This window comes from Pecten maximus, chromosome 7 (genome assembly GCF_902652985.1).
Source record: "Pecten maximus chromosome 7, xPecMax1.1, whole genome shotgun sequence".
Lineage (NCBI taxonomy): Eukaryota > Metazoa > Mollusca > Bivalvia > Pectinida > Pectinidae > Pecten > Pecten maximus.
Genome location: NC_047021.1, coordinates 10945449 through 10962530, shown reverse-complemented (window position 1 = coordinate 10962530; position 17082 = coordinate 10945449). Strand labels below are relative to the sequence as shown.

The 17082-nt window shown below is 32.2% G+C and overlaps 1 protein-coding gene across 1 annotated transcript in view; it reads right to left on the bottom strand.

Annotated features, from left to right (window-relative positions):
- Positions 1-17082, bottom strand: part of LOC117331583 (stabilin-2-like) — a 97245-nt gene that overhangs the window by 69399 nt on the left and 10764 nt on the right. Inside the window, exons 2-5 of the mRNA XM_033890388.1 lie at positions 14579-14664; positions 13932-14001; positions 13446-13541; positions 12659-12781 (exon numbers count right to left, since the gene is read on the bottom strand). Of these exons, the coding sequence (XP_033746279.1) occupies positions 12659-12781; positions 13446-13541; positions 13932-14001; positions 14579-14664 (375 nt within the window). The remainder of the gene's footprint in view (positions 1-12658; positions 12782-13445; positions 13542-13931; positions 14002-14578; positions 14665-17082) is intronic.

The following is a 17082-nucleotide window of genomic DNA, read 5'->3' as shown; positions in this document are numbered from 1 at the left end:
TTATTTATCCATCATACCTTATTTAACAGATGACTTGTCGGATATGTCAAATGCGTGATGAAATCTACTTAGTTCTTTCAATATGATTTTTTTTTTGAACGAAACACCGGGTATTTATTGAATTTATAATCTGTAATTGAATTTTTCATCAAATTGGAGTTCTTGCGTTGAATATATGAATTTAATTTCCTATATATTTCATAACTACACTATCAACAAGATATCACCGGACCGTGACGGTTTTCGACATGTCTGTACCTGATCCGGACCCAGGTACATGTAGCTACCCAGATTTGTTTCTCGCTCACATTACTGTAATATAATACATACATTTGCTCGTGAGGACCGTGGTTCATTTAAACATAGACAGTATATATCTTAAATATACTCCAGGATTGCATAACTGAATTTTAGGAACGGACAAGATTTTACTGAAATCTACAATGATTTGGACATACCTAGCCAAGGCATCATCATTGATAACTTGAATATACTGTAGATCAGAATTTTGCGTGGGATTTATTTTCGCTAGAATACGCGAAGACAATGAATCGAGAATTCAAATATAAATCAAAAACCTTATTTTCTAGTGATGTTCGGAATGTTGGAAAGCCCACTGAATAGTTTAAAGACATGTGTATGTCTTGGTTCTATAAAACTAAAACAACACGCGTTAAAACATATATAACAATCCACTACTACACTGCTTATCTGGCCTTATATAGAACAATCCACTACTACATAGTTTATCGAAACATATAGAACAATCCACTACTACACAGTTTATCTAAACATATAGAACAATCCACAACTACACAGTTTATCTAAACATATAGAACAATCCACTACTACACAGTTTATCTAAACATATAGAATAATCCACTAATACACAGTTTATCTAAACATATAGAACAATCCACTACTACACAGTTTATCTAAACATATAGAACAATCCACTATTACACAGTTTATCTAAACATATAGAACAATCCACAACTACACAGTTTATCTGGCCTTATATAGAACAATCCACTACTACACAGTTTATCTAAACATATAGAACAATCCACTACTACACAGTTTATCTAAACATATAGAACAATCCACAACTACACAGTTTATCTGGCCTTATATAGAACAATCCACTACTACACAGTTTATCTAAACATATAGAACAATCCACTACTACACAGTTTATCTAAACATATAGAACAATCCACTACTACACAGTTTATCTAAACATATAGAACAATCCACTATTACACAGTTTATCTAAACATATAGAACAATCCACAACTACACAGTTTATCTGGCCTTATATAGAACAATCCACTACTACATAGTTTATCTAAACATATAGAACAATCCACTACTACACAGTTTATCTAAACCTATAAAACAATCCACTACTACACAGTCTATCTAAACATATAGAACAATCCACAATTACACAGTTTATCTAAACATATAGAACAATCCACAATTACACAGTTTATCTAAACATATAGAACAATCCACTACTACACTGTTTATCTAAACATATAGAACAATCCACTACTACACTGTTTATCTAAACATATAGAACAATCCACTACTACACTGTTTATCTAAACATATAGAACAATCCACTACTACACAGTTTATCTAAACATATAGAACAATCCACTACTACACAGTTTATCTAAACCTATAGAACAATCCACTACTACACAGTTTATCTAAACATATAGAACAATCCACAATTACACAGTTTATCTAAACATATAGAACAATCCACTACTACACTGTTTATCTAAACATATAGAACAATCCACTACTACACTGTTTATCTAAACATATAGAACAATCCACTACTACACTGTTTATCTAAACATATAGAACAATCCACTACTACACAGTTTATCTAAACATATAGAACAATCCACTACTACACAGGTTATCTAAACATATAGAACAATCCACAATTACACAGTTTATCTAAACATATAGAACAATCCACTACTACACTGTTTATCTAAACATATAGAACAATCCACTACTACACTGTTTATCTAAACATATAGAACAATCCACTACTACACTGTTTATCTAAACATATAGAACAATCCACTACTACACAGTTTATCTAAACATACAGAACAATCCACTACTACATAGTTTATCTAAACATATAGAACAATACACTACTACACAGTTTATCTAAACATATAGAACAATCCACTATTACACTGTTTATCTAAACATATAGAACAATCCACTACTACACTGTTTATCTAAACATATAGAACAATCCACTACTACACTGTTTATCTAAACATATAGAACAATCCACTACTACACTGTTTATCTAAACATATAGAACAATCCACTACTACACAGTTTATCTAAACATATAGAACAATCCACTGCTACATAGTTTATCTAAACATATAGAACAATCCACTACTACACAGTTTATCTAAACATATAGAACAATCCACTATTACACTGTTTATCTAAACATATAGAACAATCCACAACTACACATACAGAGTTTATCTAAACATATAGAACAATCCACTACTACACAGTTTATCTAAACATATAGAACAATCCACAATTACACAGTTTATCTAAACATATAGAACAATCCACTACTACACTGTTTATCTAAACATATAGAACAATCCACTACTACACAGTTTAACTAAACATATAGAACAATCCACTACTACAGAGTTTATCTAAACATATAGAACAATCCACAACTACACAGTTTATCTAAACATATAGAACAATCCACTACTACACAGTTTATCTAAACATATAGAACAATCCACTATTACACAGTTTATCTAAACATATAGAACAATCCACAACTACACAGTTTATCTAAACATATAGAACAATCCACTATTACACAGTTTATCTAAACATATAGAACAATCCACAATTACACAGTTTATCTAAACATATAGAACAATCCACAATTACACAGTTTATCTAAACATATAGAACAATCCACTACTACACAGTTTATCTAAACATATAGAACAATCCACTACTACACAGTTTATCTAAACATAGAACAATCCACAACTACACAGTTTATCTAAACATATAGAACAATCCACTATTACACAGTTTATCTAAACATATAGAACAATCCACAATTACACAGTTTATCTAAACATATAGAACAATCCACAATTACACAGTTTATCTAAACATAGAACAATCCACTACTACACTGTTTATCTAAACATATAGAACAATCCACAACTACACAGTTTATCTAAACATATAGAACAATCCACAACTACACAGTTTATCTAAACATATAGAACAATCCACTATTACACAGTTTATCTAAACATATATAACAATCCACTATTACACAGTTTATCTAAACATAGAACAATCCACTACTACACAGTTTATCTAAACATATAGAACAATCCACTATTACACAGTTTATCTAAACATAGAACAATCCACTACTACACGGTTTATCTAAACATATAGAACAATCCACAATTACACAGTTTATCTAAACATATAGAACAATCCACTATTACACAGTTTATCTAAACATATAGAACAATCCACTACTACACAGTTTATCTAAACATAGAACAATCCACTACTACACAGTTTATCTAAACATATAGAACAATCCACAATTACACAGTTTATCTAAACATATAGAACAATCCACTACTACACAGTTTATCTAAACATATAGAACAATCCACAATTACACAGTTTATCTAAACATATAGAACAATCCACTATTACACAATTTATCTAAACATATAGAACAATCCACTACTACACAGTTTATCTAAACATAGAACAATCCACTACTACACAGTTTATCTAAACATATAGAACAATCCACAATTACACAGTTTATCTAAACATATAGAACAATCCACTATTACACTGTTTATCTAAACATAGAACAATCCACTACTACACAGTTTATCTAAACATATAGAACAATCCACTACTACATAGTTTATTTAAACATATAGAACAATCCAATACTACACAGTTTATCTGGCCTTATATAGAGCAATCCACTACTACACAGTTTATCTAAACATATAGAACAATCCACTACTACACAGTTTATCTAAACATATAGAACAATCCACTACTACAGAGTTTATCTAAACATATAGAACAATCCACTACTACACAGTTTATCTAAACATATAGAACAATCCACTACTACACAGTTTATCTAAACCTATAGAACAATCCACTACTACACAGTTTATCTAATCATATAGAACAATCCACTACTACACAGTTTATCTAAACATATAGAACAATCCACTACTACACAGTTTATCTAAACATATAGAACAATCCACAATTACACAGTTTATCTAAACATATAGAACAATCCATTCCTACACAGTTTATCTAAACATATAGAACAATCCACTACTACACAGTTTATCTAAACCTATAGAACAATCCACTACTACACTGTTTATCTAAACATATAGAACAATCCACAATTACACAGTTTATCTTAACATATAGAACAATCCACTACTACACTGTTTATCTAAACATATAGAACAATCCACTACTACACTGTTTATCTAAACATATAGAACAATCCACTACTACATAGTTTATCTAAACATATAGAACAATCCACTACTACACAGTTTATCTAAACATATAGAACAATCCACAATTACACAGTTTATCTAAACATATAGAACAATCCACTACTACACTGTTTATCTAAACATATAGAACAATCCACTACTACACTGTTTATCTAAACATATAGAACAATCCACTACTACACAGTTTATCTAAACATATAGAACAATCCACTACTACATAGTTTATCTAAACATATAGAACAATCCACTACTACACAGTTTATCTAAACATATAGAACAATCCACTATTACACTGTTTATCTAAACATATAGAACAATCCACAACTACACATACACAGTTTATCTAAACATATAGAACAATCCACTACTACACAGTTTATCTAAACATATAGAACAATCCACAATTACACAGTTTATCTAAACATATAGAACAATCCACTACTACACTGTTTATCTAAACATATAGAACAATCCACTACTACACAGTTTATCTAAACATATAGAACAATCTACTACTACAGAGTTTATCTAAACATATAGAACAATCCACAACTACACAGTTTATCTAAACATATAGAACAATCCACTACTACACAGTTTATCTAAACATATAGAACAATCCACTATTACACAGTTTATCTAAACATATAGAACAATCCACAATTACACAGTTTATCTAAACATATAGAACAATCCACAATTACACAGTTTATCTAAACATATAGAACAATCCACTACTACACAGTTTATCTAAACATATAGAACAATCCACTACTACACAGTTTATCTAAACATAGAACAATCCACAACTACACAGTTTATCTAAACATATAGAACAATCCACTATTACACAGTTTATCTAAACATATAGAACAATCCACTATTACACAGTTTATCTAAACATATAGAACAATCCACAATTACACAGTTTATCTAAACATAGAACAATCCACTACTACACTGTTTATCTAAACATATAGAACAATCCACAACTACACAGTTTATCTAAACATATAGAACAATCCACAACTACACAGTTTATCTAAACATATAGAACAATCCACTATTACACAGTTTATCTAAACATATATAACAATCCACTATTACACAGTTTATCTAAACATAGAACAATCCACTACTACACAGTTTATCTAAACATATAGAACAATCCACAATTACACAGTTTATCTAAACATATAGAACAATCCACTATTACACAGTTTATCTAAACATATAGAACAATCCACTACTACACTGTTTATCTAAACATAGAACAATCCACTACTACACAGTTTATCTAAACATATAGAACAATCCACAATTACACAGTTTATCTAAACATATAGAACAATCCACTATTACACTGTTTATCTAAACATAGAACAATCCACTACTAAACAGTTTATCTAAACATATAGAACAATCCACTACTACATAGTTTATTTAAACATATAGAACAATCCAATACTACACAGTTTATCTGGCCTTATATAGAGCAATCCACTACTACACAATTTATCTAAACATATAGAACAATCCACTACTACACAGTTTATCTAAACATATAGAACAATCCACTACTACACAGTTTATCTAAACATATAGAACAATCCACTACTACACAGTTTATCTAAACATATAGAACAATCCACTACTACACAGTTTATCTAAACATATAGAACAATCCACTACTACACAGTTTATCTAATCATATAGAACAATCCACTACTACACAGTTTATCTAAACATATAGAACAATCCACTATTACACAGTTTATCTAAACATATATAACAATCCACTATTACACAGTTTATCTAAACATAGAACAATCCACTACTACACAGTTTATCTAAACATATAGAACAATCCACTATTACACAGTTTATCTAAACATAGAACAATCCACTACTACACAGTTTATCTAAACATATAGAACAATCCACAATTACACAGTTTATCTAAACATATAGAACAATCCACTATTACACAGTTTATCTAAACATATAGAACAATCCACTACTACACAGTTTATCTAAACATAGAACAATCCACTACTACACAGTTTATCTAAACATATAGAACAATCCACAATTACACAGTTTATCTAAACATATAGAACAATCCACTATTACACTGTTTATCTAAACATAGAACAATCCACTACTACACAGTTTATCTAAACATATAGAACAATCCACTACTACACAGTTTATCTAAACATATAGAACAATCCACTACTACACAGTTTATCTAAACATATAGAACAATCCACTACTACACAGTTTATCTAATCATATAGAACAATCCACTACTACACAGTTTATCTAAACATATAGAACAATCCACTACTACACAGTTTATCTAAACATATAGAACAATCCACAATTACACAGTTTATCTAAACATATAGAACAATCCACTACTACACTGTTTATCTGGCCTTATATAGAACAATCCACTACTACACAGTTTATCTAAACATATAGAACAATCCACAATTACACAGTTTATCTAAACATATAGAACAATCCACTACTACACTGTTTATCTGGCCTTATATAGAACAATCCACTACTACACAGTTTATCTAAACATATAGAACAATCCACAATTACACAGTTTATCTAAACATATAGAACAATCCACTATTACACAATTTATCTAAACATATAGAACAATCCACTACTACACAGTTTATCTAAACATAGAACAATCCACTACTACACAGTTTATCTAAACATATAGAACAATCCACAATTACACAGTTTATCTAAACATATAGAACAATCCACTATTACACTGTTTATCTAAACATAGAACAATCCACTACTACACAGTTTATCTAAACATATAGAACAATCCACTACTACATAGTTTATTTAAACATATAGAACAATCCAATACTACACAGTTTATCTGGCCTTATATAGAGCAATCCACTACTACACAGTTTATCTAAACATATAGAACAATCCACTACTACACAGTTTATCTAAACATATAGAACAATCCACTACTACAGAGTTTATCTAAACATATAGAACAATCCACTACTACACAGTTTATCTAAACATATAGAACAATCCACTACTACACAGTTTATCTAAACCTATAGAACAATCCACTACTACACAGTTTATCTAATCATATAGAACAATCCACTACTACACAGTTTATCTAAACATATAGAACAATCCACTACTACACAGTTTATCTAAACATATAGAACAATCCACAATTACACAGTTTATCTAAACATATAGAACAATCCATTCCTACACAGTTTATCTAAACATATAGAACAATCCACTACTACACAGTTTATCTAAACCTATAGAACAATCCACTACTACACTGTTTATCTAAACATATAGAACAATCCACAATTACACAGTTTATCTAAACATATAGAACAATCCACTACTACACTGTTTATCTAAACATATAGAACAATCCACTACTACACTGTTTATCTAAACATATAGAACAATCCACTACTACACAGTTTATCTAAACATATAGAACAATCCACTACTACACAGTTTATCTAAACATATAGAACAATCCACAATTACACAGTTTATCTAAACATATAGAACAATCCACTACTACACTGTTTATCTAAACATATAGAACAATCCACTACTACACTGTTTATCTAAACATATAGAACAATCCACTACTACACTGTTTATCTAAACATATAGAACAATCCACTACTACACAGTTTATCTAAACATATAGAACAATCCACTACTACATAGTTTATCTAAACATATAGAACAATCCACTACTACACAGTTTATCTAAACATATAGAACAATCCACTATTACACTGTTTATCTAAACATATAGAACAATCCACAACTACACATACACAGTTTATCTAAACATATAGAACAATCCACTACTACACAGTTTATCTAAACATATAGAACAATCCACAATTACACAGTTTATCTAAACATATAGAACAATCCACTACTACACTGTTTATCTAAACATATAGAACAATCCACTACTACACAGTTTATCTAAACATATAGAACAATCTACTACTACAGAGTTTATCTAAACATATAGAACAATCCACAACTACACAGTTTATCTAAACATATAGAACAATCCACTACTACACAGTTTATCTAAACATATAGAACAATCCACTATTACACAGTTTATCTAAACATATAGAACAATCCACAATTACACAGTTTATCTAAACATATAGAACAATCCACAATTACACAGTTTATCTAAACATATAGAACAATCCACTACTACACAGTTTATCTAAACATATAGAACAATCCACTACTACACAGTTTATCTAAACATAGAACAATCCACAACTACACAGTTTATCTAAACATATAGAACAATCCACTATTACACAGTTTATCTAAACATATAGAGCAATCCACTATTACACAGTTTATCTAAACATATAGAACAATCCACAATTACACAGTTTATCTAAACATAGAACAATCCACTACTACACTGTTTATCTAAACATATAGAACAATCCACAACTACACAGTTTATCTAAACATATAGAACAATCCACAACTACACAGTTTATCTAAACATATAGAACAATCCACTATTACACAGTTTATCTAAACATATATAACAATCCACTATTACACAGTTTATCTAAACATAGAACAATCCACTACTACACAGTTTATCTAAACATATAGAACAATCCACAATTACACAGTTTATCTAAACATATAGAACAATCCACTATTACACAGTTTATCTAAACATATAGAACAATCCACTACTACACTGTTTATCTAAACATAGAACAATCCACTACTACACAGTTTATCTAAACATATAGAACAATCCACAATTACACAGTTTATCTAAACATATAGAACAATCCACTATTACACTGTTTATCTAAACATAGAACAATCCACTACTAAACAGTTTATCTAAACATATAGAACAATCCACTACTACATAGTTTATTTAAACATATAGAACAATCCAATACTACACAGTTTATCTGGCCTTATATAGAGCAATCCACTACTACACAATTTATCTAAACATATAGAACAATCCACTACTACACAGTTTATCTAAACATATAGAACAATCCACTACTACACAGTTTATCTAAACATATAGAACAATCCACTACTACACAGTTTATCTAAACATATAGAACAATCCACTACTACACAGTTTATCTAAACATATAGAACAATCCACTACTACACAGTTTATCTAATCATATAGAACAATCCACTACTACACAGTTTATCTAAACATATAGAACAATCCACTATTACACAGTTTATCTAAACATATATAACAATCCACTATTACACAGTTTATCTAAACATAGAACAATCCACTACTACACAGTTTATCTAAACATATAGAACAATCCACTATTACACAGTTTATCTAAACATAGAACAATCCACTACTACACAGTTTATCTAAACATATAGAACAATCCACAATTACACAGTTTATCTAAACATATAGAACAATCCACTATTACACAGTTTATCTAAACATATAGAACAATCCACTACTACACAGTTTATCTAAACATAGAACAATCCACTACTACACAGTTTATCTAAACATATAGAACAATCCACAATTACACAGTTTATCTAAACATATAGAACAATCCACTATTACACTGTTTATCTAAACATAGAACAATCCACTACTACACAGTTTATCTAAACATATAGAACAATCCACTACTACACAGTTTATCTAAACATATAGAACAATCCACTACTACACAGTTTATCTAAACATATAGAACAATCCACTACTACACAGTTTATCTAATCATATAGAACAATCCACTACTACACAGTTTATCTAAACATATAGAACAATCCACTACTACACAGTTTATCTAAACATATAGAACAATCCACAATTACACAGTTTATCTAAACATATAGAACAATCCACTACTACACTGTTTATCTGGCCTTATATAGAACAATCCACTACTACACAGTTTATCTAAACATATAGAACAATCCACAATTACACAGTTTATCTAAACATATAGAACAATCCACTACTACACTGTTTATCTGGCCTTATATAGAACAATCCACTACTACATAGTTTGTCTAAACATATAGAACAATCCACTACTACACAGTTTATCTGGCCTTATATAGAACAATCCACTACTACACAGTTGATCTAAACATAGAACAATCCACTACTACACAGTTTATCTAAACATAGAACAATCCACAACTACACAGTTTATCTAAACATATAGAACAATCCACTACTACACAGTTTATCTAAACATAGAACAATCCACTACTACACAGTTTATCTAAACATAGAACAATCCACAACTGCACAGTTTATCTAAACATATAGAACATTCCACTACTACACAGTTTATCTAAACATAGAACAATCCACTACTACACAGTTTATCTAAACATAGAACAATCCACAACTACACAGTTTATCTAAACATATAGAACAATCCACTACTACATAGTTTATCTAAACATATAGAACAATCCACTACTACACAGTTTATCTAAACTTATAGAACAATCCACTACTACACAGTTCATCTAAACATATAGAACAATCCACTACTACACAGTTTATCTAAACATATGAGCAATCCACAACAGTTTATCTAAACATATAGAGCAACCGCAATTGCACAGTTTATCTCAACGCAATACTATTGAGAAACACGGTATGGGAAAAACACCGAATCATTCAGTATTTTGAAGGAAGAACAGACTCAGGCATCTTAAACAAAGCATGTACAATATAAACATTCATAAAACACACGAATTTGATATGTAGTAATTAACAGACGTATTATCTCAACTGACATTTAATATAAACCCAACTGTAATTTGTGTTTAAATCCTTTAATACATGTAGGCAGGTATTTGTGGACAGGATAAAACTTTGTCCTTATTCCACTTTTTTTGTCAAAAACCGAAATTTAAATTATTTCGTTGAAATTCCACATGCTTTGCAATCATAATAAAGAAACGTTTCTTTTATCAAAACATTTGAATTTTCCACACTTCCACTACCTTTCTCCATTCTAAACATAAGTTGTGATGAGAGCTTTCTGATCCAGGAAAGGCGAATGATATTCTAAGTAAACTGTAACCTTATACTGTTAATTTAAATCCTCATATTAGTTTTCTGGTATTCATTAGCCAGTCTGCAGCAGACATTTGTCTGACAAATATTTCAACACAGAAACTGATTAAACCGATTATATATTTCAATCCTTTATTCAACTCCCGATGGAGTTCAACGTGAACCTTGTGATAAGGAAGAGGAATGGCAATTATTGACTTACCTTCACATGTATTGTTTGGTAATCTTTCTTGAATTACCTTCACATGTATTGTTTGGTAATATTTGTTTACTCACCTTCACATGTATTGTTCGGTAATATTTGTTTACTCACCTTCACATGTATTGTTCGGTAATATTTGTTGACTTACCTTCACATGTATTGTTCGGTAATATTTGTTTGCTCACCTTCACATGTATTGTTCGGTAATATTTGTTTACTCACCTTCACTTGTATTGTTTGGTAATATTTGTTGACCCACCTTCACTTGTATTGTTTGGTAATATTTGTTGACTTACCTTCACATGTATTGTTTGGTAATATATGTTGACTTACCTTCACATGTATTGTTCGGTAATATTTGTTGACTTACCTTCACATGTATTGTTCGGTAATATTTGTTTGCTCACCTTCACATGTATTGTTCGGTAATATTTGTTTACTCACCTTCACATGTATTGTTCGGTAATATTTATTGACTTACCTTCACATGTATTGTTTGGTAATATTTGTTGACTTACCTTCACATGTATTGTTCGGTAATATTTGTTGACTTACCTTCACATGTATTGTTCGGTAATATTTGTTTACTCACCTTCACATGTATTGTTTGGTAATATTTGTTGACTTACCTTCACATGTTTTGTTCGGTAATATTTGTTGACTTACCTTCACATGTATTGTTCGGTAATCTTTTTTCGTAACCGTGGTTGCAGGAACACATGACGTAACCATGAATATTCAAACACCGCGAATTCTCATCACATGATAAATTGGAGCACTTCTCAATCCCTGTTGATGCCAATAAAATAACGGAATTGACAAAAGGTCAATAGTAAACAAGGAAATAAAATTAATATTACAATGGAGTAATTGACTGTATATAATTTATCCATTGTTTTCTATAGTTAACTCGCAATTATCTACAGGGACCCAATAACAGTTTCGTAATCCATATATGTACATAAATATTCAGCAGGTAAGATTTACCTATTTTCTGGTGATTTTAGCCAATCCATAGCTGTAAAACTTTTCGTAACAATACTCATATTATTTTTCAGATGTTCGACTGTCTACAGCCATTATGTACGTTGTTTGATTAAATCATATTAGGATAAGTACCATATTTCGTTGTTGACTGTAAAAGCAGAATATGTATATGATGTGGCTTTATCATTGATACATAACACAGATAATTGAAATAAATATTTATATATCAAAGAATTACCACTACCTCTATGGTGTTGACGCACACATACTTGTCAAACGGGGACTTCGTTAAAAATTAATCGGACATCCTGCTTCTAAAATTAAACCCCACAGTTTCATTCAGAAATGTTTATGTTTCAGGTATATGGAACATGATTTTAGAGCTGCCAAGGAAACATATAAAGCAGTGCATCTATGGCAAATGTTCGGTATGTGCCATATCAAACCTAATCCGTCCAATACTTACACTGGTCACAGCGCGGTCCTTCGTACCCAGACTCGCAATAACATTCTCCATTTCCAAGGACCCCTCCATCACATAGCCCGTTCACACAGTCACAAACTGAAACAGTATGATATATACGCTGCTGTTCAATACATCCATCTCCATCGAATGAGAGTCTGACATCACCGGGAACCGCGCGAGAATCTACCCATATGGACACTAAAGAAAATACCTTCAGTCTGGATTTAGCGGTGGCTATGATGTATCCATGACATACAATGTACATCAAGTAGTTCATATGTAATGTTCTAACATTTCTCATTAAAAACAGCAACATATTGATCACCTCTGTTGCCGTGGATGGAAGAGCGTATAAAGTATTATCGTGAGTACTTAGGGAAACCAGGTTGTTTTTTTAAATAAATGTACACATCTAGATAAAAAAAACTTGCCGCAGATGATTCCAGGAATTTTTGATAGACTAGTTTAGAGAAATTAGTTAAATACCTCCTGAACAAGTCGGTCCGTACATGGTTTCGTTAGCGCATTTTTCACAAGCATATCCCGTGAAACCCTCCTGTGGACAATGCATATATCAATGGTTAGTAATCGGCTCATTCTTATCAATGGCATATGTTACAGAGATTGAGCTAAAGAAAAACATGGTGAATCACAAATATAAATATGAGTTCAGTAATATAACGTATAATTATGTTAAATGAAGCGCCAACTTTCACTCAATTTCAATGATTATGTAACAATGTGTAATATTTCCGTAGCACTTGCGTTTCAGGTAGAACATCGAGCTATGACTCAGCTTAAGTTTGGACTAGTACGTTTGACACTGAAAAAACCATCCAATTCTACGCTATCTGTAGCAAGTCCGAGAAAATACCAGAAATAAAAACAAAGTTTAAGGAGTGTTATAATATATGGAGACGTTTATCATAAAGGCAAGCTTTAAACATGTCTCTCAAAACAATCAAAAAGGAGATGTCCCCTTGCCTAAGCAATCTTGGTTGATTTCCAACAATTATATTACAGCCCTAATTCAAACGTTAGGTGTTATCAGCAGACGCGACACATAAATCAGAATGATTTTCCTTCATGAATAAAATTAAGAAATACAACGTATAAAAGGTGTGAATACGTACGTGACATTGACAAGATCCAGTACCGGTCATGGTATCATTACATTCACCGTGGCCCGAGCACACTAGTCCATGAATCCCTGGACAGCCTAAAATAAAAAGATAAAAAAAATGATAATAATAAAAAAAAAAAAAAAAAAAAAATACACACATGAAATTAGATTAAGTCATTTAACAATATTAAATTATATCATTACTATATGATTATGATTATTCGGCAGCCGAATTGGGCATATAATCCCTGAACATAAACGATTGCGTCATCTGTACTGGGGACAAACGATATCGCAATCAGTACAAAGGACAAACGAAGTCGCCATCAGTACAGAAGACAAATGATAGCGCCATCAGTACAGAGGACAACAATAGCGCCATCAGTACTGGGGACAAACAATATTGCCATAAGTACAGAGGACAAACAATATCACCATCAGTACAGAGGACAAACGATATTGCCATCAGTACAGAGGACATGCGATAGCGCCATCAGTACAGAGGACAAACGATAGCGCAATCAGTACAGAGGACAAACGATATTGCCATCAGTACAGAGGACATGCGATAGCGCCATCTGTACAGAGGACAAACGATAGCGCCATCAGTAGAGAGAACAACAATAGCGCCATCAGTAATGTGGACAAACGATGTCGCAATCAGTACTGGGGACAAACAATATTGCCATCAGTATAGAGGACAGATGATGTCGCCATCAGTACTGGGGACAAACAATATTGCCATCAGTACAGAGGACAAATGATTGCGCCATCAGTACAGAGGACAAATGATAGCGCCATCTGTACAGAGGATAAACGATAGCGCCATCAGTACTGTGGACAAACGATGTCGCAATCAGTAGAGAGGACAACAATAGCGCCATCAGTAATGTAGACAAACGATGTCGCAATCAGTACTGGGGACAAAACATATTGCCATCAGTACAGAGGACATGCGATAGCGCCATCAGTAGAGAGGGCAACAATAGCGCCATTAGTACAGAGGACAAACGAAAGTGCCATCAGTATCGAGGACAAACGATAGTGTCATCAGTACTTGAGACAAACAATAGCGCCAACAGTAATGTGGACAAACGATGTCGCCATCAGTACAGAGGACAAATGATAGTGCCATCTGTACAGAGGACAAACGAAAGTGCCATCAGGACAGAGGACAAACGGTAGCGCCATCAGTACTGGGGACAAACAATATTGCCATCAGTACAGAAGACAAACAATATTGCCATCAGTATAGAGGACAAACGATAGTGCCACCAGTATAGAGGACAAACGATAGTGCCACCAGTATAGAGGACAAACGATAGTGCCACCAGTATAGAGGACAAACGATAGTGCCATCAGTATAGAGGACAAACGATATTGCCATCAATATAGAGGACAAACGATATCACCATCAGTATAGAGGACAAACGATATTGCCATCAGTACAGAGGACAAACGATAGTGCCATCAGTACAGAGGACAAACGATAGCACCATCAGTACAGAGGACAAACGATAGCGCCATCAGTATCGAGGACAAACGATAGTGTCATCAGTATAGAGGACAAACGATATCACCATCAGTACAGAGGACAAACGATATCACCATCAGTATAGAGGACAAATGATATTACCATCAGTACAGAGGACAAACAGTATTGCCATCAGTATAGAGGACAAACAATATTGCCATCAGTACAGAGGACAAACAATATTGCCATCAGTACAGAGGACAAACGATATCACCATCAGTATAGAGGACAAACAATATTGCCATCCGTACAGAGGACAAACGATAGTACCATCAGTACAGAGGACAAACGATATCACCATCAGTATAGAGGACAAACGATATCACCATCAGTATAGAGGACAAACGATAGCGCCATCAGTACAGAAGACAAACAATATTGCCATCCGTATAGAGGTTAAACGATATCACCATCAGTACAGAAGACAAACAGTATTGCCATCAGTATAGAGGACAAACGATAGTACCATCAGTACAGAGGACAAACGATAGTGCCATCAGTATAGAGGACAAACAATATCACCATCAGTATAGAGGACAAACGATAGCGCCATCAGTACAGAAGACAAACAATATTGCCATCCGTATAGAGGACAAACGATATCACCATCAGTACAGAAGACAAACAGTATTGCCATCAGTATAGAGGACAAACAATATTGCCATCAGTACAGAAGACCAACAGTATTGCCATCAGTACAGAGGACAAACAATATTGCCATCAGTACAGAGGACAAACCATATTGCCATCAGTACAGAAGACCAACAGTATTGCCATCAGTACAGAAGACAAACAATAGTGCCATCAGTACAGAGGACAAACAATATTGCCATCAGTACAGAGGACAAACCATATTGCCATCAGTACAGAGGACAAACAATATTGCCATCAGTACAGAGGACAAACGATATTGCCATCAGTACAGAGGACAAACAGTATTGCCATCAGTATAGAGGACAAACGATATCACCATCAGTATA